Genomic DNA, 27,846 nt, shown 5'->3' with positions numbered 1-27,846 from the left:
AGAGATGATTTCACAACGCCACACTAAATGGCAGACATTAATCATATTTTGTAATGAACAGTTCATAAAGCTGAACGTAATGACATTTGCAGTTTATATCATCAACTGAACTCCTACTCCCACGTAGCTTAAAGAAGCTTTTAATGTTCATAATTTTTAAAGAATCCTTTTTTTTTAATCAAGATGTAAACAAAGTCAGATACGCAGTTTCAGTCGTAGACATGAATAATAATGGAAACTCAAATTAATATTAATTCCCGGTAACAGTTCACCACTAAGGTTATGTCCACTATGTTTTCAAGGTATTCTGGGCGTGTTTAGTGTCACAACAAATTCCAAGTGAAAACAAGTCGACGTGACCTTCAGTAGGAGACGCTCATCTGTACTTAAAATAATAAGAATATGTGTTAGAATTTAGTGACGGATGCAAGATGTCGTACACGAGATTCGAGGCTCATTAAAATAACGGCTTTATACAAAGCGTGACTTGATGGGCCACTTACACAGGGAAGAGAAACACACATAATTAGTGTGTTGAAAGTAGGTAGCGGTTGGTGTGTTTTTCTGAGTACACGCCAAGTGCCTTCCAATTGCTGTACATGTTTGCGATATTCATTTTTTCTATTTCAAATTGATTATTTATTTTTAAAATTGCTAATTGCCTATAAAAAGAATAAATGCATAATATAAAGAACATTAATGGAACATCATTAGTATTTTATTGATGATAATTATTATCTTAAATTAATAATAAATTATATAATAATTAATACGCTTCATAAACATCTATGAAGCTAATACCCGAAACAAAGCGACCTCTAACGTGCGTCTTGAACTGTTTATAATATAAAGTGAATTGATTAATTAGAATTCACTTATCAAGGTAAATAATCTCTTATTTATTTTAAAAAATAGGATTGCATTTTTATGAAGCAAATATCATTATTCATGTAAACGGAATATTTCATTGAAAAATTCTGATTAAAAAAAAAAAAAAAAACGTTTTTGTCATTCATGGCACGTGCTCCAAATTGGGAATTAATACCTGGTGATAATTACACAGCGGTGATAATTAGCTTTTCTTTATAATTGTTCATTACAAAATATGCGACTAATTCATTTAGACGATGTGATTAAGAAAAAAAACTGACTGAATGAAGGATCTGGCTTACAAATGTTAAAGCTTGAGATAGATATACGGGCAGAAATTTGAAAGATAACAAAATTAATAAGGGAAATGTATCGCACGTACACACGTGCCATTTCCCTGATTATCTAAAAGCCTAAATAAATCATCTCGTATCAATATTGATTACATTTGACAGTGCAATTCTCATGCTTGAAGCATGAGAATTGCAGTGTCAAATGTAATCAATTTATGATTCATGGCTGTTACAGGCACAGGGAGATGTCAGGGAGACTTTTTTTTGTTTTATTTATTTTTATTTTTTAATTTAATATATTTTTAAAATTGTATCTTAAAAGAAACATTTCATTTAACGACAGTATGTGTTTATGTGTTTAAGTTTTCCGATTCTCTTTATCAAGATTCCCTACAGTCACCCTAAACCAAGAACTGTTTCAGAATCTTTGATTACTCTTATTACAAGAATTTGGGTAAATAAATTTGACCCACTTATTATTATTTTTAATTTTTTTTTTTAAGTACTGACTTTAGTTTCAATTTATAAACGGTTACTTTTTACTGAAATTAGAGCAAGAACACTAATAAAAATTCTGTTTCATACTTGGCTCACTTTCACATATGATTTGTCTTCTTTTTTTGTTTAATAAATGAATACGGAGTATTACACGCCACAGAACATTCGAAGAAAATCATTTAGTGATCTTCATCTACTCAGAACTAAAGCATAACACGATTGTTAACTTTAATTCATTAGCCGTTTTATTCTGTTCATATATTTTAAATCTAAACGAAAGAAACACTTAAAAATGATGCATTAGTTAATATTGTAAAACCATGTTTTGTTATTTCAGGGTTTCTAGAATTATAGAAATTTAGAAACTCGAATTTTCATTTCAGTTATCGCGGAAATTCATACGGTCAGCTGAAACTCTCCTAAATTTTAAGTGACTCCTAAATTTTTAAATGCTGAATTTGCTTCTAAATTTTAAATGCGTTTAAAATTTAGTGGGTAATGGACTCACAAAAGGACGCATAGATTATACTTTTATTAAGAAGAGGAAAAAACTAGCTCGGTAATCGATATACCGAAAAATAGTAACCCATTTCTGAAAATAAATAACTTGTATTTACTGTGAAGAAATGAAAAGGAAAAAAAAAATCTCGCATATACCTATTTCCGTTACATAAAACCATAAAAATAATAATTAAGCCATTTTAACCCTTTAGTAAGGTATGTGATGACAAAAGAACACGCAGAAACACTCAGAAATGTATTAATCGCGCGCGCGCACACACACACACACACAAAAAAAACGATTTCAAGCCCTATCGACACAATACTATATACTTTTTGACTAGAGAATGGGGATGGTGATAGTCTCAGGCATGTGGAGAATGGCTTACTCTTAAAGGTATTCTTTAGTAATTCTGTGTAAAAGATCATCACTAAACACGAGGCAACCTATCATATTACACACACACACACACATACACACACAGTCATAGACAGTAGCTACAGTAACAAAGCACATACAACTAACTCTTCTCCGCATACCTATCAATATATCTACCCTTATCACTAATTTCAAAAACGCTCAGTCCTTTTTAGGGAAGATGACTTGTTTTTCTTGAATCGTAATAAATGTGGAACAGAATGTAAAATAGCTTTAATTGCTGTCCGTTCGTTTAAATAAACAATAATGAACTCTGTTGGAAGTTTTCTGTATTGAGACCACATTATAATATAAATAGAGTTTAATAAAAAAAAAATAAAAATTAAAACCAGAGAAGTTTCGTGTTATAAGACACATCCATCATCAGGAGTATTGGTATATAAAAGTTTAATTTATTTTAATTTAATTTATAATGCAATGTGGTCTCAATATCGAAAACTTTCCACAGAACTGCTAAACCACAGAAACTTACGTTTGCAATTGAACTCTTTCTGCCCAGAAGGGAAACAGTGCATCTTACAACTTGGTGAAAAAGTTACATTTTTGGCTCAGGTGACATCGTTTCAAAATTCGTTTCTTCTTCTCTTTCGTATGCATAAAGTTGGTCGGCAGAAATGCATACAAACTGAACTGCAGACTCCAGTAGATAAACGTCTAACACCCAACATTCTGCGTAACTTTCAGGAGGATACCGAGATCTGGATGCACTTAGGTCATGTTCTTAGCTAAGAGGGTGTTACTCTCCAGCTGTAAATGCCATAAGATGGGGTTATGAACTAGGACGTTAATCCTTAGTAGTTCTTGTCCTGTTGATATATAGACAGTTTGAATTCTTGGATCTTTGCCAGAGATCAACCACTAGGTCATGGTCAGTTTTCATCCTTCACAATGATCGCCATTTATTTCAAATTGGCAAGCAGATGTTTCCCCATTCAATACACGGAATATATTGATTACATCAACCTTTTATCAGAAACAATGCAGCCACGAATTTTAGGGATATATATAATTAGAAAAGCTATTCGCCAAATAAGAAAAAATATTCATAATAGACAACTGAATGTTTGAAATGTAATAAGATATAAAATTAAATCTTTAAGCTTTGCAAAGGGTTATCTTCTTCAATATCCGTTCGAATAAGTTGTAAAACAGTTACAAAATCATTACAGACATTTAATTTAGCACACTTTAATAAGGAGACAGTTGTAAGCACTGAAATAATTTGGGCTCTTTATATGTTTGTTTGTTTTTTTTAAGAAAGTTCTTAATTATATTTCAATATCTTTAAACGATAATGCGTTGATGTTTTTATAAAAATAAAACTGTTCATAATAGTAACAGTACTTCTGTATACAAACGCGAATGAAATAAAAAAAAACTCACTAGTAGAAACGAACTACCTAGAAGTATACAGTTTATCAAAATATTGAAATAAGTATGGTTGGTTTAAGCTTCTTTTATTAGTGGGTAGGGAAGATATTTGCGTGACAAATGCATATAATGCTAAACTTACCATCTATAAATAATTAATATCTTTACAAATCACCTAAAAATACACAGATTTGAGGTAAAAGTGACTCCAGAAATTCAGTTCAAGAATCAAGAACTTGGGAAAGCAGAATACTGATCTAACTTCTTTATATCAATGGTATTTTTTGGAATTACGTTTTATAATGTTAGTAAACAAATACTTACGTAATTGAATGAGAAGCCATTTCGTGTCCTTGAGAATATAACGTTTGTACTTGTCCATAATCAGTCCATTCATGGGAGACATAGAAAGTACCAAGAATAGGGCAGCCATTAGGATTTTTTCTACCAGTATGGAAAAGTTCATTGTAGAGATCAAAGTTCAAATCATTAACGGCATCATCAAAAGTGAGTAGAAGAACTTGTGGGATTTCTTTAGCATCTAATCCTAAGGGAACTTCTGTACCACCACAGCGACAATCAGGAAGTTTACATTTCTTTACATCGCATCTTGTCGCTGGGGAAAGAGGTTGAGGTGTGGGATACTGAGATAAAGGTCTTGAAGGAAGGGTAGCAGGAGTAGTAGCCACATAGTTGGGTTGTCTACCAGAAGAAGTTGAAGGATTTTGTTGTTGCTGGGGTTTTCTAGTACGTGTTCTCACAGATGGCGCAGCTGTCGTGGTAGTGGTAGTAGTCGCAACGGGAACGAATACAGGAGGTTGAGTTGTGGGTTTACGTTGCCTTGGAGTTCCTCTACTTCTAGTTATTTGAGGTGATTGCTTTGTTGTGGTTTCGTAATCATCCCCAAAGTAATCGGGATAACGACGAGGGGCGTCATAGTTTCTGAGCGTCTTTCGTAGATTAGAGTCAAATGATCGTGGAGATTCAGTGGAAACAGTATCTTTCGGTTGGATACCTGGATCTCGTTGAACACTGCTTTTAGGATCAGTTTTAGGCGCGAACACTTGACGAGGAACTTGATAAGATTGGCTATTCACTCCATACTGAGTATCTGATACACTTGATCTTCCACCGACTTGTCTCTCTGTATTATTATTATTATTATTATTATTATTATTATTATTATTACGCTGCCTAACACCGTAAGTCCCTCCATGAGGAGCGAATGATTGATCATTTAGCTGCCTATCGTGTGAATCAACAGAACTTGGATATTGAGAATTTGAAACGGGGCGAGAGGGAATGGTATCGGGATCTTCGTAATTTCCATTGTTGTTGTGCGAAACTGATACACTATCACGGCGATCCTCATTTCCTTGAAGGGTAGATACTGAATCTTTGTAATTATCATTGTTTTGATTGATTATTCTCCATTCCTTAAATTCGTTTGTTGGGCTATTTCTCGAGGAATGAACATTGGCTGGATCTTTATTATTTGGGATATTTTCTTTTCCTTGCCTTTCTTCCTCCAGCTCAGATGAATAATAGGACACAAGATCATCAGGTTCCTTAGTTTTGTTTAAATTAGGTGAAACCTCAGGACTATTCCCTAAAAATACATCCAAGTCTTTGTGGTTCCCGTTATTATTCGTAATGAAGACTACATCTGGGTCATTATATTTACCATTATTGTTACTGACGACCACAATATCTGAAGGATTGGAATTTCTGCTGCCTACAGGAAGTATCCTGTCATTTGGATCTCTATGAGTTGGTGGTTTTTGGAAATCTACAGATCTACTATGATCCTGATTGGATTGCGTTCTATCACGTCGAGTATTCCCAGGAAGATCTAAAAGAATTGTTTCTTCTTTCTGATTTCTTTGACCATGTCTTCGAGGAGTAATGATCTCAAATTGGCCATACTCCCTAGTGTTATCAGTATCAGGATAGAGTGATGGTGCTACAGTAGGTTCTGGCTTATCTTCGATGTTGAAGTGGAGCGTATCGGGATCTTTTCCATGACCATTATTCGAATGCAACGAAACCACAGCTGAATCTTTGGAATTACCACCGATCTTACCAGGATTTATTTTTGCTATGTCACCTCCTGTATTTCCAGAAATACCTAATGGCACAGAAACATCTTCACCAGCAAACTCGTCCGTGTTATCATTATCGTTATCTTCATTTTTGTCAATGTTGCTACCGTAGATAGGCTTAATAAAAATCAGATCTCCTACTCCAGGTAGACGTGGAATGTTATATATAGTATCAGGGCCGTCGTCAATGTGAATGCCTCCAGAAGCATCAACGAAGGAACGGGATGCCTCTTCAAACTGTGGTTGGTCAGGATCGATGTTACCAATGTCAGTAGATAGACTTCCTTCTTCATACAGAAGACGGTCGTCGGAAGAATTCCTGTACTGCCTATCAGTATTTTTAAATTCATATTCTGAAGGTGGACTAGATGTTAATAACACACTAAATGGTTTTGCTGTTGTTGATGTAGTTGAAGTGCTGGTGGTAGTTATTTCCCTTGTGCTTACTGTTGTTGTGCTTGTACTTGAAGAGCTCCGATGACGATAATGTCGCGGTGTGGTACTTTTTCTCTTAAAGTCTTGGGAATCTTCAGCATTTACTACGGATAATGGTGATGATCCTTTAGGATTGGATGTTGGAGGACGTCTTGCTCGAGTAGTAGCAGATGTACGAGTGGAACTAAATTCTTCATCTCCAACAATCTGTGGTTGAACAGGTTCTTCGTTTATTTTCACTTCTGAAATATAAAAAGGATTGTTTGATTTTCAACCAAACTTTAATTAATTTTTTTTAAAAAAAGTAAAATTAAAATCTTTACAATTTGCTTTTTCTGGAAAAAAATGCAACAAAAATTGAACATCTAATTCTCTTTTACTACGACATTGCAAATCTGGATGCATTGTCGATCATATCCTCCCCCCCCCCTCATCGACTATGAAGAAAATTTGAGATGAATAAGCTATATCACTAACTGCACTCATTCTTTCCAACAAGAAGTGTCATTATTATATAAAAAAAAGTACATTTCTTAATGAACGCAAAAAAAAATTTAAAAAAAAAATTAAATGATTCAATGCTTATTATTCCGTTTCAAGAGGAGCGGGGTATCAATACCTGGAAACATAAAAACATCATTAATGTTGATGTAAATAAACGAGAAGTAAAAAACAATCTTCTACGAAATAACAACTAGCTGATTATGCGTGGAAAATGTTGCTAGGTAAAATTGGATAGAGACAGCTAAGGTCTTCAGACACAACTTATGTTTTAACTGGTGCGTTTCTAGGGTAGTTCAATTGAGAGGAATAAAAGCCCAAGGGAATGGAAAAAATATCCAAATACGTTTATATTTTTCTGGAATAGTAGGGCGAATGACAAACCACGCGGCACAACAAGGTATAAAGGTAGGGATGTACTAAATGAGTGTACCTTTGTTAACATTAGTGGATATTATTATATTTATTATTATTATTAGACACCTCCAGGAGTCCGAGGACTCATCAAGGGAGGGTACCTGGTATACAACTCCGTCTCGACCATTCAATCACCAACTGACCGCAACTACACCAACTCCATTTACCTCCAACTACCACCAGCACTGGTATTTCCACAGACAATCACAAGCATCCATGCCCATGGCGAGATTCGAACCCGCAGCCTTTTGGCTGGAGAGCGGATACGTTATCCACTCGGCCAACCAGGCCGGCATATTGAGCATGATTTAGGGTAAAATGACTACGGTCAATGTATTGTTGTGTGTGTGTGTTGTTCCATCGAATCGTATTCAACTCCTGGTGATTCTATGAACATACTCTCTCCGTTCAGATCTGTCCCTGGCCATATCTTTCAGAATTTCCAGGCGCAATCGAGTTATTTCTTAACTCCACCCACCCATCTAATTCTTGGTCTTCCTCTTCTCCTGCTTCCATCAACTTTAGATGGAAGCAGGAGAAGAGGAAGAGAACTGTTATTTGCTCACATAATATGTCCAAAGTATGACAGTTTTTGATTAATGATCACAGCTTCGAGGAAGCAATCCGGCTTCATTCTATCACTGATTTATCGGCTTGCTTTGCAGTCCATGGTACTCGTATTCTTATTAAGCGTGTCCAAACCCATAATTCAAATGCATCTATCTTCCGTCTTTCACTCTTTCTCAGTGATGTATTACATGTGCTGTTTTCATATTAGTAGTCAATGAGTTCATATGATTAGAGCTCATGCTGAAGGACAGGAGAATGATGCATATATGATTGTGTTTGTCTCTTGTTCCTTTCTACAGTTGGGGATTCTTTAATTGGAGTTCAGGAATTCAAAGCCTCCTTAGTTTCAGAGATTTGTGGCAGAGCATAACTTATGACATCCACAGCGGAGGAGGAACTCATCTGTCTGGTCTGTTTGGAACTTCTTCGGTTACTACGTAAAGACTGATCTATATAACCGCTGATCTTATGCCAGAAATGTTTATCCAGTTTTCATAAGTTCGCTATTGGTATGTGACACCAAGAAAGAAAATTTGATGCATGTTTAAAAATAAACGAACTTTAAAAAAAAAAAAAAAAAAAAAAATCGGTAGCCTGGGATCTCTACCCTTAGTCCTCACCGATCGTTTTTATGGCTACCGATGATTTTTGGCGAATTCTTAACCAGAGTATACTGCAGACAACCACAGTTATCGCTTCCTAAAACCGGATGTATTATTGTCTGATAATAGTGTTAGTTCTATGGTCGATTTTTTCAGGTGCTTTATTTCTTAATTCTCTTTCTCTGTGTCTGTCTGTCTAACTCCATTCTGACTCATGCTTATATTGTTGGATTTCATTGGTGAGAGTTCGGAAAAGTTAATTATGAAATTCACTGTTAACGATACACTGAAAAGATCGTACCAATCTAGTTTTAAACAGTGCAATTTTCTAGTTATGACAGGATATTGCTGGTTGGACTACCACAATATTCCTTGCAATTAACTTGAGAGAAAAGACTTCGGGGAATCACTTGCGTTTTAAGGAAAAAAAAATACTTCGGACCCCTTACCAATGAATTCCGATATCTTTATTATGGAATTATATGTTTCAAGATATTCTGATCCCTCGGATACAGAGAATTTTTTGCTTGAATCCTAGTGAATTAAGATCGTCTTTTGCGCCATTTCTTAGCTAGCCATACAATCAATAAAAAACAATCACGAATTTATCAAATACCAGAATTATTTCGATAGCAGTGCGTTGCGAGCCTGGAAACGTGAAACAATTCCTCAAATACACTGTTTTGACAGGTGATAGCTTTTAAAAGTGCTATTTACTTTAGATCTTTCACACTAGATCCACTGTATTACGCTCATGTGGATGAGTGGTATAATTTCCATTCAGTTAATGCCCATTGCTAAGTAAACATCGTGTAGAGGTTTTACCCAATACAAGCATTACCAAGTCACGCAATAATCATGGCATTGCTACTAAACCTATCGCTATGTTCCAGATTTCATGCTGTTCACGTCAAATAGTATTTGTACTACATATTTGCTAAACACTTTATAAAAGTGTTTTCTTCTGTACTTTTTACAGTTTCATTTACCTTTTAATACATATTTATGAAGGAATTATTGAGTTCGTTAAAATTTCAAGCTAATCCATAAAATAATTTTTAATTGAAATACGAACATTTTCTTCGACTGATTTAATTTATCAGATACATTAATTTGAGGAAAGAAATTAAGAGGAAAAACTAAAGGGATAGTACGTTTTTTATATCTTTTAATTAAAGCAAGTATTTGTTTTCGGCGAACGTGACGCCATGGCTTCGTGAAATCTACAGATAAAAATTATGATCATGTGTGACGTAGCCTTGTGTTTCTATAACAACTAGAAATTACGTCTATCTGATGAATTGCGTCAGTATATTCGAAGTAGATAAGTAGAATGTCATAGTACGTTGATAAAATTCGTATTATTACTTTCAAAATCAATTCTAGAAATAAGTAATAGTCTTCTTATTACTTATAAGTAATAATAAGTAATTATATATAAAAGCATTTTTACTTTATATATATGATAAAAACGAAAACGAAAATGCATGTTATTGACATTCATTGTTTTTAATACGGGCAGAGAAAACAATATAATGTGTGCAAAGTGCAAACGTTTCTAGAAATGGTAAAACAAACATTGTGTCTTATGCAACAAGTATTTCAACTACACTACCATTCAGGAAAAGTGTAGCCAATATTCTGAAATCTCCTTCTCCTCGCACCGTTATGATAGTGTAATAAAAGTATTGATTTTTTTTGTGTAGCTCAAAAAGATGAAAAGTATAGCACGTTCATGGCAGGTTTACTAAGTATACCTTCATTTATGCAATTCTGTAGTCTCAGTACATTTACATACGAACAAAGGTTATACTAAATGCTAGTTCTGCATTTAAAGGGACGCAAGAATAGTGTTTTCCTTAATGGCAAAGAAATATTGGGAAACTAAGTATTTCAGTGTATGCTGTCCTTCTAATTCGACTCGGTCAAGATACAATGCTCACAGTTTTATATAGATAGATAGATAGATAGATAGATAGATAGATAGATAGATAGATAGATAGATAGATAGATAGATAGATAGATAGATATAGATATAATTAAAAGCGATCATCCATATATTATTTATTTTTCTTTTATGAGAAAGCTAACAATGAACGAGGAGGTCAGGCAAACAGCTTAAATTGAATAAATATTATATTCTTGAAAATTGAAGCTTGTATCACGTTTATTTTAAGGAATCATGATTAATAAAACTTTCTGATATACAATGGAGAAAATTAACGCCAACTTCTGCCTTCCTTAGAAGTCTTTGATCTGAAGTCTTTCCACCACAGCAACTTCACAAGATATTTTCTTATACCACCCAAAATTAGAAGTCGTATGAAAAAGGACTCCAGAAGAGTAAAACGTGGTTGGGACCTCCTTCTACCCTAAAAAAGAACATAACCATTAGTACAAAATATTCTTACAAAGAAGAAAATTTGAGATCTCCTTCGAAGTGGATATATGCTTTCTCTACTTCTTCAAGCTCTGTATGAAACGGTCTGGAGGAATTAAGGATATCGCTCTTGATATCTCCAAACTTCTTCCAATTCACAAATGAGGTGCCCTAATGTTATTATGAGAGAACCTTTATTGTATGGTATTTCACCACTTAACAAAAGGATGGTAGAATTTTGCCCTTTCCTTCTACGCACCAATGACCAAATTGGATTCTTTTGTATTAGCATCAAACTAAGACTATGAAATGAGGAGATAACATATATTAATCAGGTGTATTGACTGGCCAGAGAGTTAGAACTGTGACAGAAAGAAAGATCTCAATTTACGAGACCTGCTATCTCCGTCTGAAAGCAGAATTAGCTCTTTCTGTTCTTTAAAGGGATTTGGACCAGCTGTTTTTGATTAAATAAAGGGTGTTATTCTTCTAGCTATCACCGTGCACTCTTTCAGAAAATTTCTCAGGTAAAAAGCAGCAAGATATAAAGAATATTAATAATAAATTCTTTAAATTTCGATCTACACCATTATCTCCAATAAAAAAAAAAAATGGACCCACTTCACTTTCTTGAAATCTCATTTCGAATTTCACTCTATTTTGTAATCTTAAAAAAATCCTCTCCCCGATGATATTTTTTAATAACATTCAGATCTCCAAAGAATAAGAGAGTAGAGAACCTTGAGACAACAGTTTCCAGATTCCCTTGGCATAAATATATCTAAAGCATTTTCAGCACTCTCTTTCCTTATTGCCGCAACTTTTTATCGGAACACATGTTTACCTTTTACGAACACTAGATCCTATTTGATACTATCCTACCTTTGAAAAGGTTCATTAAAATCATTTCGAAAAGCCCAAATTGTATTCAAAAGAACATTTAATAAGAAAAAAATTAATTATTTTTCTTATTAATTGTTTCACTGCCTGTCAGGAGTTCACTTTTCAGTGCTTTTCTCATTATGTGCTTTTAAATCTTTTAAGAATTTTTAGTCGTTTTTAAAAGGCTTTCCAGGTTAAAAAATTACAAATATTAACTTTTTACATATAATACCTAAATTATTAAATAGTAACATGGAAAGTATATTATACTTTATTAATATATATGTTATAATATTATATTATAACATGTATATTAATTCTGTACTAATATGCAGAATACAAAGTACATACAGTATTTGCAAAGCTACAAATTACTTGTGAAACAAATAGATATCTCGAGCAGAAGATGTTTTTCGTTTATAATTTTATTTATATTCATCTGCTTAAACCATACGGTTGAAGTACGAAATTTCGCGTATGTGCTTGAGCTTGCGCATTAGAGAAATCAATTATTACGTCAGTAGTCTTAGTCAGTGTTTTCCACTGTATACTCGAATAAAACTAGTGTTTCATTTAATTTGTCAAAATGCTAGTTTTTAAGAGTTAGTTGAAAATTTTGGTTATCACGAAAAGGGAAACAAACATAATGAAATCTAACTTTTTTTTTCCTTTTTTTTTGTGAACTGATAACCAGGAAATTTCATAATCAAGATAATCATAGCTTTCTCAGGCATATATGTATTTCTGTTTATTTTATCAACAGTGTTTATTTTATAGAATTCTCATTGGTGGAAGAATTGACTGTAGTCTTTAGACAAGTCACCCTTTACACATTTCCATTTCTTACTAAATATAGCGAATGAAGAAGACTCGACACTTTCTATTTAAGGAAATATTATCTAACAGAAAGTTCTCGATATGAGGAAATCTGATTTCATACAGAGATATACGAACAACGTCTGAATTTTTAAGTAAAGTTACAAGTGGACCACGCCCAACCACTTCGTTTCCGAGGTAATAACGTGTACGGAACTAGTTGTTTGTTGTTGCATTATATAGGTCTTTAAAAATTAACACCCTAATGATTTTTTTTTAAATCCAAAAAGGATACCTCTATTTACGTCTACTTTCTCTTCCTATCCTTTCCCTGTTTTGTAGTTTCCGTCATCCTTGTTTACATAAAACAATTAATAACAAAAATCTTAACTTTCAAGGTAACTTAGGTTTAAGTTACCTTGAAAGATTGCTTTTTAAGTTTTAAAATTTTAAGTTTTTAAGTTTTAAGATTGCTAGTTCTTACCTGTTGAACATACTACATTCCTTGGCCAGTCACAAGTCTGTAACTCCGCACTGAAGAATAGTCCTCCCGTACATTTCTCATGTATGGAATCTCCAAACACGCACAGGAAGTATTTTGAACAGTCCTCTATGTCCGGATAGTATCCGAACTGTTCCGGACATTTGAAGTTGTCTGCAGTGTTTGCATGTGTATGAAGAATGCATATTCCTGAAATAAGAGTTACATAAGATATGTTAGCTCGTTCCCAAATAAACTAAACTAAACTAAACTAAACTAAACTAAACTACTACTACTACTGATAATAATAATAATACACCTATATAATACTTATTTAACAGTCAATTTGCGTAATGGCAAATGGTAAGAGTTTACTTTCATCATGACAGTCTCCGGCTATAACAAATGTGAAGCCCAATTGGAATAATTTTGGCTGGGCTCTAATTTAAGATATTAGGTTATTAAACAATATTAAAAATTAAATAATTTATTTATAAATAATTTACAAGAAAGACACTAATTATAGAAACATTTTTCTTGCTTTTCCTTTTTTCAACCAAATCTCCCAAAATTTTATCAAATTTTAAACTTCTTGCTTCGGGGCTCGATTGGACCCAATCTGCCCAATAGGTTTAAGGTCAGCTTTAATCCTGGAAAATAAATATGAATAGTGGACTGCTGTGGCGGCTCGTGGCTTGAAATCGTGCGGGTGCTGCAACTTTCGAAATATATATGCACACTGTAAGTACAGTGTACAAGTGCTACGTGTTTGGTAAAATACCAAAATTATAGTAAAAATTAAAAAAAAAAGTAAACATGAAAAAATATTGTTTATTATCGATAAAATTATACAGTTTGGTATAATTCAAAATTACTTAAGAATAAAAGATATTCTTCTTGTTTTGTTTCATGAAAAAATGTTTATTATCGATAAAATTATAAAGTTTAGTATAATTTAAAATTACCCCAATAATGTTCTAAAATAAAAACTATAACAAACGTTATGTCTTTAATTGTAATGTCCAAATATTTAAAGAGACGGAGCAAACATAATAAGCAACTACGAATACTCTACTACTGGCGCGAACTGCATATAAACAACAGTGGAACTGCGCGACGGACAGTGCCGTTACGCTAATAGCCCGCATCTCACTATGACGTGCATATGCTTGCGCGCGTAGCAATATGACACTGTGGTAAACACAATGCGGCTAGCGTCCCTTTGCCCTCCTAAGTGCTATAAGATGGATTTTTATTATTTTTTATACAAAATAATAGAATTATATAGGATTGTTGATGATAAAATGAAATATTACAAGCAAATATAAATAAATTAATGAATATATTTACATATCGAAAAAAATTGGGTGTGCTGCAGTTCCGCAGTGCCTTGCACGAGCCATCCCTGGTGGACTGTATGCTTCGCAAATCATGCCAATGTCTTTCAGAAATTAAAAAAAAAAAAAAGTCACTTAGATGGGTTTTTTTTTTTTTATCCCACCAAGCAACAGATTTAAAACGACATTGAATCCATGATAGAGAGAGAGAGAAGAAAAGAAAACGCCCCCGGGTGGGCTTGAACCACCAACCTTTCGGTTAACAGCCGAACGCGCTAACCGATTGCGCCACGGAGGCACTTACCGCAAACATTTATCACTAAGAACTATTCCATATTATTATGTTAACACGATTTATTATATTTACCATGAAATTTATGTGCGACACTTGACAGCAAGATAGGAGTGTAAAATTTGGACCGTTTAATAGACTCTCTAAAAATTATAAAATTAATTGGGAAAATTAAACTTGTTACCTCGATTTTACGATCGAAAAAATAATATGAAATAATTTTAACTAAATTGGCATAATTTATTAATTACGTTATCTTCTTTAATTTATAACTGATTGTATTCAAATGTAAACTAATTAAAAATTCATAACTAATTTGATCTACTGAGAAAATATTGTCTATTTAACAGGAAAAGATCCTCAACTCCGAGCCCTATTCCATTTCCATAATATTGTTCAGTGTCAAAAGTAATTCTTTAGTGAAATACATTGAAATGTACACTTGCGCCCTCTAGCTACTGCTCAATAATTTGCAGAAATTACTCTTGAATAATTAATGCTGGTCACATGGGTCGCACAGTCTACATTTAAATCTGAAGGTTTTCTTTCTTTTTCCCAGTACACTTAATTTATGCGTGTATTAATTTTTAACTGACTTGACGAAAGTATTTATAATAACTCACATATAATATCATGAGCATCGTACTTGCCTCGCTGGAATAAATTTCGCTTTCCTGTCATAGTATGTTAGGAACTTTCCACAAATTTCCTGATGACACCATTTAACTCAAATTCATTGTATAACCGTTATAAATGTTCCTCACATCCTAGAAAATTTACAGTAATTTTAGTTTACTCAGAAGTCACAATGTTAACTTGTCCATTTTGGAATAATTATTAAAAATTAAAAGATTAAAATCTAAAACACAGTTAGAATTTTTGTTTATTTTATATAAGCCATTTGGAAGAGCAGTTTATAGCAACGAACTCGATAACAAGTAAAGGACTTTTCAACCGAAGTTCAGTTAGCTAGTCCCATACAGGGATATCGTTTTGTTTTCTATAAAACACACACAAGCAAACCGACATTGGCTGATAAACTTTCTCTCTGGTAAGCCGTAAACAGTAGCAACCAAAATCCTGAAGAACAGCAAAGTTTAGTTACTATTAACTGGTTTAGAACTGATGATTAAATAACTTTCAAAAATAGCTCTGCTGTAGGCACACCTTTATTGAAATAAAGGTGTGCCTACAGACTAATTCATCCGGCTTTCCCATTACACTATCTGTATAAATTAGAACTTACATGCTTTATGACTATTAGAGAATGAATGTTAACCCTAATTCAGTTGACATGTTCGGGAAACGAATAAGTTAGCACGCTGCATTAAATTTATGTAGAACAACATAAGGAAAAGAAAATAGAACTGAAATAACTATTTGCAAGCTATTTTTTAATGCAAATCTTTTAATTTCTTGTTCCTGAAATGAACAATTTTACCCTTAGGCTTAATGTTTAACATTAGTTTTTCCTACATGCAAACGATTTTAAATTTGCTTTTATTACACCAGGAAAAGATAAATGTTAAACGTTCAAAACCGAGAAGAAAAAGTAGCGGACATGAAACAGAATATTTCCGATTATATGTAGATCATTACATCCCCTTTTTTGTATCAACTTTTTATAATGCCAGGTAGTACTTACTCATGTGAAATGAGCTAAGATATGTTATTTCAAGTAATGAACTGGATTAATTTGTTTAATCTAATAAATAGGAACTAGACATGCGTGCCACGCCCCAATCCTTACTGACATAAATCAAGCTCGCCTTTAGAAAATTATAAAAAAGAAATGATCCGCCTATTAAGGCTGTTTCCGGGTTTTATAAATTTTAGAACACTAACTTATAGCAACTTTTTACGCTAAGACATACCAGAGGGGAAAAAAATGGGAATCTAATCAAGAGGTCCCTATTTTATTTATAAAGTTTAGAAAAGCATATGACAGCATTCATAGGGAAGGCCTTTGGGGAGGAGTATTAAATAAACTCAGTATATCATAAGATAATAAGTTACTGATAGCTTATTATCTTATACAAATTTCGACCTTTATGGCATTGAAACTTCGAAACATCTTTCGAGAAACCCTAAGAGATAACAAGCCAAACAGTAATAGAAAGAGTAATAGTGGTAATAGTAGGCAGATATCATCTATGTAGATGATATCTGTCTAGTTGGAGAAAATGCTGAAGACATCAGAATACCATTCAGAAAATTTTCTGCTTAAAAATTACGATTACAAACTGAATATTTACAAGTATGTAGAAACAATAATCAGAGGGAAAATAAACACTTTACCATCGATAATATGAAATTAAGAATGGCACTTTCTTCAAATACATTGATTACTTGGTATAATTAAACTAGTACAGGAATACAAGCTAGAATACATGTCTCCAATAGATCTTATCCGTCGCTGAATCATTTATTATCTTCCAAAATTCTATCAAGTGGAGTTAAAATAGAAATATACAAGGCAATCATTAGACCGATTGTTTTATATGGAGTAAAAATCGGGAGTATAACAGATCAAGATGCAAGAACGTGGCAGATTTTTGAAAATAAAATCAAATAGAAAAATCTCTGGACCTTTAAGATCCTTAAGTTGTAAGAAATGACGCAACAGATGAATGGAGAAAAAAGACATCATCAAGAATTATATGAACTCAACAGATTTTCACTTCTATCCCTGATGAAATCAGAACTTGCAGATTGAGATGGGGTGGATACGTAAAAGGAATTGGTGAGAAGGGAATGGCAAAACAATCATTCAAGATGCGGTCTGATTGAAAGCGATTACAGGAAGACCGTGGTATCATTTTGAGGATAACATCCAAAAAAGACAGCTGAGATGGTAATACTGAACTGAATTGGAGAAGGAGCTCAAGACAGAAAAGAGTGGAAGAAGTTGATACTTGCAGCAAAAAATCGTAGAGATTCAGGAAACTAAATAAGAACAGCAACTGATACTTGCGGTTTATTATATACAGATGATGATGATGATAATAATTAATGTTCAAATATATAAATTAGAACATAAAATGGTTATAATAAAATTCAAGAGTGGATAGTTTCCTAGTTGGAATTAAGTGGGGATAAGTAAGGCTTGAAGCAAGTGTATTATGTTCTTTAATTCCGTGCGTTCCTCGGCTGGTTTGTCAGTATCGCATGAGGAAAACTCCAATGTTCTGAAAGAAAAACTATTCTATGCTACCTCCGCATGAGATTGATTATTTGCAGTTGCTACACAGTACTAAGGTATGTTGATTGCAGCTACTATATATGTTAAATGATCGTGAAAATATCTTCAAAGAGATGTAAAGTATTGAAATATCTTATTATTTTTTTTTTCTGTCATCGGAGCTGGTGATTCCATTTTTAGATGCATCTTGAAAATTCCTCTTTGGATGAAGCCAAATTTAATAAAAATATGTATGGATCGTTAATGAAGTTTTGCTTAATGTTTTCCGGGTAAAATTAAGCAAAACGATCCGAAATGATCGAAATTTATGGATGATATTTAAAGAAATGGGATATTTAAAATTTTACTAGAATTTGTCGAGGGATCTTAGTTTTGGTTTTCTTTGATCATTTTTAGTAACAAAATTAAACAAAACGATGCAAAATTATATGTTATGAATGACGTCACTATGCATGAATACTATTACGAAGCATACATCTTTTTACGATTGTCTCCAATCATTAGCATACTTGGTCAGTCTACATTCATTAAGAAAAATAGCTTTCTTAGGTTCTCATCACTATGTTTTCTCTTCTTTTCAATAACTTTTAGATCGTTATTTCAATGATGCTTTCTCCTCTCATTGGAGAATATTTCTATTCTCCAATGAGAGGTAGAGTGACCTTATTATAAAGGCTTTGATAAAATACTTCACAAATTTCGACCTTTATCAAAGCCTTTATAATAGGTCAAAGAAACTTATGAATTGTAGTTAATCTCGGTATGTTTCTAGTGAAATTTAAATATTCATATAAAATTATATGATAACTTAAATAATTTTTTAAAATTAAAAAAAAAATTGAAAAATTTCTTGAAAATTAAAAATATTTCATATAAGATTAACAATGGTAATAAAAATATGGAAGAAGATTAATCGACCGTGAGATGCGGTGATTAATAATACCCTTGGAGGGTAATGGATGGCAATGCTGTAGCCAATGAAGTTCTAATTGAGGGTAGGGTATTGCTGTTATCCTCCTGCCATGATCAGAGCTTTAATAGTTCAATAACACCTTATCCCTACACTGTCCTCTACAGATAACGGGGAAGATGAAAAGCGTTTTTGCTTCGCCCCTTTAAGCCAGTCCTTATAAGGACTATAAGGATTTCTGTAGGCCGAGCATTGGAGTGAGATATATATAATCCCTTGGAGAGTAATGGATGGCAATGCTGTAGCCAATGAAGTTCTAACTGAGGCTCGGCTATTGCTGTTACCCTCCTGCCATGATCAGAGCTTTAATAGCTCAATAACGCCTTATCCCTTCACTGTCCTCTACAGATAACGGGGAATATTACCCTCCTGCCATGATGAGAGCTTTAATAGTTCAATAACACATTATCCCTACACTGTCCTCTACAAATAACGGCGAATAAGCATTCTTGCTTCGCCCCTTTAAGCCAGTCCTTATAAGGACTATAAGGATTTCTGTAGCGCTGTAGGCAATGAAGTTCTAACTGAGGCCCAGCTATTGCTGTTACCCTCCTGCCATGATCAGAGCTTTAATAGCTCAATAATACCCTATCCTTACACTGTCCTCTACAGATAACGGGGAAGATGAAAAGCATTCTTGCTTCGCCCCTTTAAGCCAGTCCTTATAAGGATTTCTGTTCTGACCTCCGAATAGGTATTGAGAGACTGGCATGATGGTTGTTGTTGCGAAGAATGTTTTTGATTTCAGTGGTGATTAGTGAGTTTTAGATTTTGTGATTCTTGTTTGATAGCGGAGTACAAGGTAAGACTTTACTTTTGATGCAATTTTCCGGCCCTTGCCCGTTCTCTTCGCCATTATATATATTTCCCAGGTAAGCATATTTGAATACTTTTAAACATGAACAGTTTAAGTCCCGGCGACTTTGTCCAATCTCTGGATAAGAAGCTGGCGCTCGACCTCCTCAAAAAACTGTTCAAGAAATTTGAGGTAGAGCGGCCAGGGTTTCTAAACCTATATTCAGCGACAGATGACTCCACAGAAGGGGACAACTCAACACCAGCGGGAGAAGGGAAGATAAACCTAATAATCACTGCTCCCACACCAAAAAACCATACAGAAACCCATGCTCGAAAAAAAGCGTACAACAGCGGAGACTCAGGTAAACGAGGGGGTGGAAGAAGATGCCCCCAATACTGACCTCCCCACACCCAACAATGAAAAAGTCCCGCCAATTGTACTACGGGAAAAAGAACGGTGGATGGCCCTCAGGCTTATTATGCAAAACCGCGAAATTGCCTATTCATGGGCAAAAAACGTAGATGACAGAAGTAAATCCAGCCTGCCACAGTAGGCGACTACAGACACCTCACAAAAACCATGGATGAGTTAGATATTAAATATCATACTTGCTCACTGAAGTCAGAGAAAACCTAAAAGTTGTACTCAGGGGAGTAACAGAAAACATTTGCACAGATGAAACAATTGAAGACTTCCGCCTCCACGATCTCCCACCTGTCAAGGTCAGCAGAATGTTACGGGCCGACAAGAGTCCAATGCCCCTAGTACTTGTAGAGATACCTAACACACACAAGAACATATACAACATAACAACGATCTGTGGTCTGAAAATCACAACTGAACCACTAAGGAAAAGAGCCTCGTCGGGCCAGTGCCACAGATGTCAGATGTACGGACACGCACAGAGACTCTGCAGAGCAGACTACAAATGCCCCAAATATAGACAAAATCAACCCACAGCAACCTGCTCAAAACCCAGGACCTCACCAGCCAAATGCGCGAACTGCGGGGCCACCACCCGCCAAACTACAGAGGCTGCAGTCACTACCCTAATAACAAAACAGACAACGAAAGGAAACAGATATCTCAACCCTGCCCACAGGCACCAGAGTCGACGGCTCCCCAGTTGCCTGACACCCAACAAAAGACAACAAAACACCAGCTCTCACAAATGGAAAATACCAACAGTCTGGAAAGCCACAGTCAAAACAGGACATACGTCGAAGTAGTGACAGCAGTCATCACACCCTCATTGGCAAACATGCTTCAAGACTTCAGTAAATCAAACCCTTCACCAAACTCCATAAAAAGATTTCTAAAAGAAACTCACCATCTTATCAATGCTTGTTAATGAACAAAACTAGATTAATGCAAGACTCACTACAGATCGCCGCTTGGAACGCCAATGGCCTAAAAAACAAGACACTGGAGATTCAAGAATTCTCTCACAGATACAACCCTGGCATCATCCTAATTAATGAAACTCATCTAAGACCTGCAGACAATCCAAAACTGAGAGGCTACACACTGTATAGAAATGACCAACTGGACTACAGAGGAGTTGGTACAGCCATATTTATCAGGAACTGCATCAGGCAATGGAATACTCAACCCTGCAGCCTCCAACCTAACTCACCGGTGTCGAAGTCTACACAAACTCAACTGGAAGACTTAAAATCTAAGCCGCCTACAACTCCCCCGCTAAGACCCTGCTATTTTCTGACTTGGATGCTGTTCTGGGCATAAATGAATCCATCATCGTCGCTGGGGACAAACTCCAAACATCCCTCCTGGAACAGCAGAACCACAAATAAAAATGGCCGTGTCCTCTTCAGCTACACAGGATTAAACAATGCTGTCGTAACAGGACCCACCGAACCAACCCACCACAGCCCAACTGGCACAGCCGACATCCTAGACATCGCCATCCTAGACATCGCCATCCACAACATCAAATACCAGTTCAGCATTCAAGCACTGAACGAATTATCATCAGATCACAACCCAATCCTACTTCACTTTGGGAACAAAGACCAGTCACCTCACCCACCCCCCAAACCTCCATTGTCTGGGAGAAACTTAGGAAAGTGCTACCAGAACACATTGGTCCGGTTCCCCATATAAAAGACAAGGAAGAAATAGACATGGCAATAAAGAACCTCACGAATCAAATCAATAAAGTCATAACAGCAGCCACAGTATCCACGATTACCCACAAACAAAACCGTCTCCCGGAAGAAATCATGGACTTAATAAGGGACAAAAAAACAGACAAAGAAAAAACAACACATGTGCTCCCCAGGACCAAACAGCCCTCAACAGACTGAACAAATCTGTCCGAGCTCTCCAGAACCACAGGAATCAACAAGCTCACCTCCATTTCCACAGCAGATCATTCCATATGGAAATTCCGAAACAACCTCAGGAACAAGTGCAAATCCCTCCCCCCTCTCTCCAAGCAAAACAGCACCTTGCATACACAGATGCTGACAAAGCTGAAGCCATAGCAAGAAACCTATAGAAACAATGCAGTCCTGCATATGAGAACCTAAACATCAGCCATGTATACAAGATCCATCGTAAAGTCAGGTTCACAGTAAATCGTCCTGATGATAATCCAAGCCCTATAATACCTACCGAAATAATCGGCATCATCAACCACCTCAAGACCAAAAAAAGCCCCAGGTCCCGATGGCATCACTAACAACGTCATCAAGGCAATACCACGCAAAGTCATAGCATATCTGACAAGCATCATAAAATCCATCCTCAAATGGCAGCATTTCCCCCAGTCATGGAAAATAGCTGACATCATCCCAATTCACAAACCAGGCAAACATCCACACCTACCTGAAAATTACCGTCCCATCAGCCTGCTATCCAACTTAGGAAAAATAGCACAGAAAATCATCCTCAGACTCCAAGATCATGTCAACCAACTAAATATCATTCCACAAGAACAATTTGGCTTCCATCAAAATCACAGCACCACCCAACAGATCCATAGACTGGTAGAATACATCACCACAGGATTTAATTGGAATCAACACACAGGAGCCGTCTTCCTAGACATCTCAAAGGCCTTCGATAAGATCTGACACCAAGGCCTCCTCTACAAACTTATCATCACAAACATTCCACTAAACATGATACACCTGATTAAATCATACCTCTCAAACAGGAGAATGCAAGTCAAAATCAATGAAACAGTCTCAACCCAACAGAAAATCCTCGCTGGAGTTCCTCAAGGATTCCTGGAGTTCACTGCTATCCCCGATCCTGTTCAACATGGCAGACATCCCTCAAAATCCTCTGACATCCACCATCACCCTTCATGCAGATGACACAGCTATACTAGCCAGATCCCGCCAACCACATCTTGTAACCAAAAAACTACAAGGCACTATCCTGAATCTAGAAAAATGGTTTATAGAGTGGCGACTACAATTAAACCCCCAGAAAAGCACAACGATCATCCCCAGAGAAGACATCACCCTGTTCAACTTTAAAATTCTCTGGAAAACTGAAACAAAATACCTTGGAATACTTCTCAACAAACGATTGTGCTTCAACAGCCACATCAAGAGCACATGCACCAAAGCTTCAAAGTTATCGCCCAGCTATACCCTTTGATCAACAGACACAGCAAACTAAACTCAAGATGATACCAACAGTCTGGAAAGCCACCGTCGAAGCAGGACATACGTCGAAGTAGTGACAGCAGTCATCACAGCCTCATTGGCAAACATGCTTCAAGACTTCAGTAAATCAAACCCTTCTTCACCAAACTCCATAAAAAGATTTCTAAAAGAAACTCTACTCTACAAGAGTAATCCGTCCCACAATTATATACGCCTCCCCAGCCTGGAGCCATACCTCCAAGACAAACATCCTCAAGCTACAAAGACTACAGAACAAGTGCCTGCGAATGATACTGGACGCCCGGTAGTTCATAAGGAACGCCCAGATCCACCGGGACATAAATATCCCTTACATCTCTCCACTACTATGCTCCCTAGCAGAAAAATTCTTTATGAAGACATCTACGCATCCAAACCAACTAATACAGCAAGCCGGAAATTATGACGGTAATGACCGCTGGAAACATAAAAGACCGAAAGTCATCCTAACACTCAATGACGTGTAACTATAGTGGGGAGCTAAAATAGTTCACAAATCTCTCCCATCACTGCTCCCGAAACAGAAAACAGGGAATATGAAAAGCGTCAAGCTTCACCCTCTGCGCCACATATGTCCTGCATCCTGCGGATTTCTGTTCTGTTCATATTTCAAGCGTTAACATTCTTAGTGTTGTTGATCTATTTCAAAGCGATTAGAGCGAAAGGAGGAAGTTATGAGGATTAAAGCATGTAAAGTCTCGACCTAAAACGATTATTATTATTATTATTATTATTGAACGGCTGCACGGTGGTATCGCTGCTCCCGTTTTTTATAGTTTTAAAGTGGTTCTAACTCCTGTTTTTAATTTAAAAGTGTCATAAAGTAATTATTAAATTCTACTTGTCACGCTGAAGATAGTGATATATAATTCGCTGAACTCGGCCAAGTGGAATCCAAATTTTGAGTGGGCTGAAAATTGAACAGAGTTCACCGTGTCACCAACGAACAAAAAACAAAGGATGTCGCCATCTTTACAGCAGCTGAAGGGAATAAAGGTGAGTCATGAAGTACAACAAGTGCCTGAAGGATTTATCATCCGATGGAAATCATATAACCTGCAGGAAATGACTTAGGAATCTTCACTTTACATGTTCCAGAATTTCAGAAACAACATGGCAACGCAAATCCAATGCCAAATGAGAGGAATAGAAGTGCCTAAACTGCAGAGAGAACAAAGAAACGCCGCCACCCACTGCTCAACCGATTACACCAGAGGCAGAATTGGACGATGAACTGAACAGACAAAAAAATACAGTGAGTCTTATAATTTGAATTCCGTAAATTTATTACTAGAAAAAGGTTTAATGAATATAAAAGCCAGCTTAGTAGATCTTGTCCAAGAACTCTTTGATAAACAGCACGAACAAATAAGAAAAAAAATGGAATATGAAGAGTTTGTTAAATATAATAATTCAACAGTCGAAGAAGTCTTATAAACGATAAAAGACATTGAAATCAGCATTACGTACACAAATTGATGAAAGACACATCTAAACTCCGTCATAAAACTACAATACGAACTTTTAATCAACAACAACATAAAGAAGATCTTGTCTTCCAAAAAAGAAACTGCATCCACAGAAAATCTCAGAGACGTAGTTTTAAAGTTAGGCCATGCAATTGACATCCCCCTACAGCATAATGATATTCAGACCATAAATGGGATTACCAGGAAGAACAAAAACACAAGGCTTGCCACCACTCGCACCAGTCATAGTTCGTCTGACAACCAAGTCCACAAAAGGCAATCTCATAAAAGTCAGCAGGCTGAAAAAACCAGTTGCCAAGAACTTAAAACGCATCGCAAGACAATACACCAATCTTTCTATCTGAGTATTCAACACCATTCAATCAGAATCTGTTGTACCAAGCAAGAAAAGCAAAAACAGAAAAAAATCATCAATTTTTGTGGATCAGAGACGGCAAGGTATTCTTTAGAAAGTCACAAAGTTCAAAGTCGATACAAATAAAAAGCTCGGAAGACAGATATGCTGCCAGAGTGAAACAAAAGACTCCAAATTAGTTCAAAGAATACCTCAACATAAGAAAAATGAATGTGAACCATTAGACAGATGTAATTACACCAGAATACATTAGCAATTTTACTTTTGACTCGCTTGATGCATGGTAACAACACACAGTACAATCGAGAGGTCTCTCAATCTTGCATATTAACATCAGAAGCATCCGAAAACATTGGTTATTGTTACAGGCTTATCTGGGGAATTACACCGTGTTATTGATATATTGGTCCTAACAGAAGTATCCATAACTAATGATGAAGCGGCTGCTTTCCAAATTCCAGGCTTCCAAAAACATAGATCATGCCGCCAAACAAAAAGAGGGGGTGGAATATTAATATTTATCGAACATAAATTAATAGCAAAAGAAACTGCCTATCAATTTGAGCATGCTGAAACCCTTTGCCTCGAAATCACTAATACGACAAATAGACAGCATCCCATAATACTAAATACTATTTACAGGCCACCAAAGTTAAACATGATAAAATTCTAGCACGAACTCAATTGCTGGCTTTCATGCCAAGAAATATGCTCAACCGAATACCTAATAATAATCGGCGACATAAATTTAAATATTACAAACGAAAACCAGAACAACACGGTACAATATCTAGACATGCTATCCATGTATAACCTAATACCAACAATAACGTCATGTACTAGAGAAGAAATATTCGGAAATACTATCACTGCTTCCTGCCTAGATCATATAAACATCCGAGTACCACCAAACTGTTACACTGCATCAGTCATTAAGTGCAAAGTAGCAGATCATTACTTCACGGCTCTAAACCTGCACACTAAGACAATATCCATGCAATGCTCCACATATGAAAAGCAACACAAACTTATGCTCACTTACTTATAGACGAAGAAATAGTCAACCACGAAATAAGAAAAACCGATATGTTATGCAGATATCTTATACAACAACATTAAACTCACACTGGAGGAAATATATAAGAAAGCTGCAAAGAAAGTCAGAATTCTTTCAAGAACAACCCAAAAATCCTTCGATAACACAAAACTTAATCCTAGAAATACACAGAAAGGACGCTTTATGGAAAGAATTAAAGCGATATCCAAATAACGCAGCTTTAAAAACCGAATATAAGATAACAAGGAATCGTCTTACATATTTACGTGTTATAAACGTAAATATGTAAGGCGATTATAAACACGCCTTACGTGTTTATAATTCTTAATTTAATGTCACAAGTGTCTCTCAAGAATAGAAACCTGGCATCTGATCAACGAGATGCTAGATTATGTTCCCATTACCACCACCACCTCTGAAACCATAAAACACAGCTTCATGAAAGACGCAAAATCTATCCAACAAGTAGCAAATGACTTTAACCAATACTTGGCAGACTCCATCCAAGAACTGCACAAAAATATTCCCCCCATCACAAAACGTGATCCTCCACTTGGACCACAATCAAAACAGACATTATGGTTCCCAACCATAAAAGAAGCAGAACTTCTCTCTGTAATACATCAAATCAAACCAAACAAAGGTCCAGGAATTGATAGTATAAGAGCTAAGGATATCAAGCAACACGCAACTAGCTTAGGCCCTATCCTACTAAAATTAATAAATAAAATATTTAAAACAGGACAGATACTAAGTATGCTAAATACTGCCATAATCACACCCGTGTACAAAAATGGAAAAAGAAATTTAATCAGCAATTACAAATCCCTAGCAACATTACCAATTATCAATCAAATTATTGAGCGGATCGTACTAAGGAAACTCACAGCATATACAGAGAACTTTCATATTATCCCTAAAACACAATACGGTTTTCAAAAAAATAAGGGAACGACATCTCTCTTGGAAGACTTTACAGACGTAATTAATCCCGCCTTAGACAAAAACAAAATTGCAATGCTAGTATTTATTGATCTAACTAAAGCATTTGATACACTCACACATCAAACTTTATTAGAAAAGCTGAGACATGCTGGAACAGATGGGCCTCTGCACAAGTGGTTTACAAAGTACCTTCAAAATAGAAAGCATATCACACGTAGCGGGTCAAACCGAAGTAGAGAGCTACCAGTAACCTGTGGAGTGCCACAGGGAGCTGTACTCTCCCCAACTCTATTCAACATTTATATGCACGATATTAATCAGCTACCTCTCAAAGGTAAGACCTTCCAATATACAGATGATACAGCTATAATATCCATCCGTAATAAGGCAAGCATAACCCAAACAAATATGCAACATGACATAAATCTGATCATAGACTGACTTACTAAAAACTCCATACACCTAAACTCAGATAAGACAAAATTAATGATATTCAGAAATCCACTGACTCGACCAGTAGATAACAAACATAACCACCCAACATCCACTCTCCAACATAAA

The 27,846-nt window shown here is 35.5% G+C and overlaps 1 protein-coding gene and 1 non-coding gene across 2 annotated transcripts in view; both read right to left on the bottom strand.

The window, feature by feature from the left end:
- The window catches only part of LOC150097511 (uncharacterized), a 51,637-nt gene that overhangs the window by 6,086 nt on the left and 17,705 nt on the right, over window positions 1–27,846 (bottom strand). Inside the window, exons 2-3 of the mRNA XM_090406940.1 lie at window positions 13,162–13,368; window positions 4,297–6,751 (exon numbers count right to left, since the gene is read on the bottom strand). Coding sequence (XP_090263066.1) covers window positions 4,297–6,751; window positions 13,162–13,368 — 2,662 coding nt within the window. The remainder of the gene's footprint in view (window positions 1–4,296; window positions 6,752–13,161; window positions 13,369–27,846) is intronic.
- TRNAN-GUU (transfer RNA asparagine (anticodon GUU)) lies at window positions 14,720–14,793 on the bottom strand. Its single transcript has one exon. It is a non-coding gene; the product is annotated as a tRNA-Asn (tRNA).

Source organism: Typopeltis vanoorti, chromosome 17 (genome assembly GCF_054136105.1).
Source record: "Typopeltis vanoorti isolate ZY-2024b chromosome 17, IOZ_Tvanoo_1.0, whole genome shotgun sequence".
NCBI lineage: Eukaryota > Metazoa > Arthropoda > Arachnida > Uropygi > Thelyphonidae > Typopeltis > Typopeltis vanoorti.
Note: the sequence above shows the minus strand (reverse complement) of the source record. Positions and strands in the feature narration are given on the sequence as shown.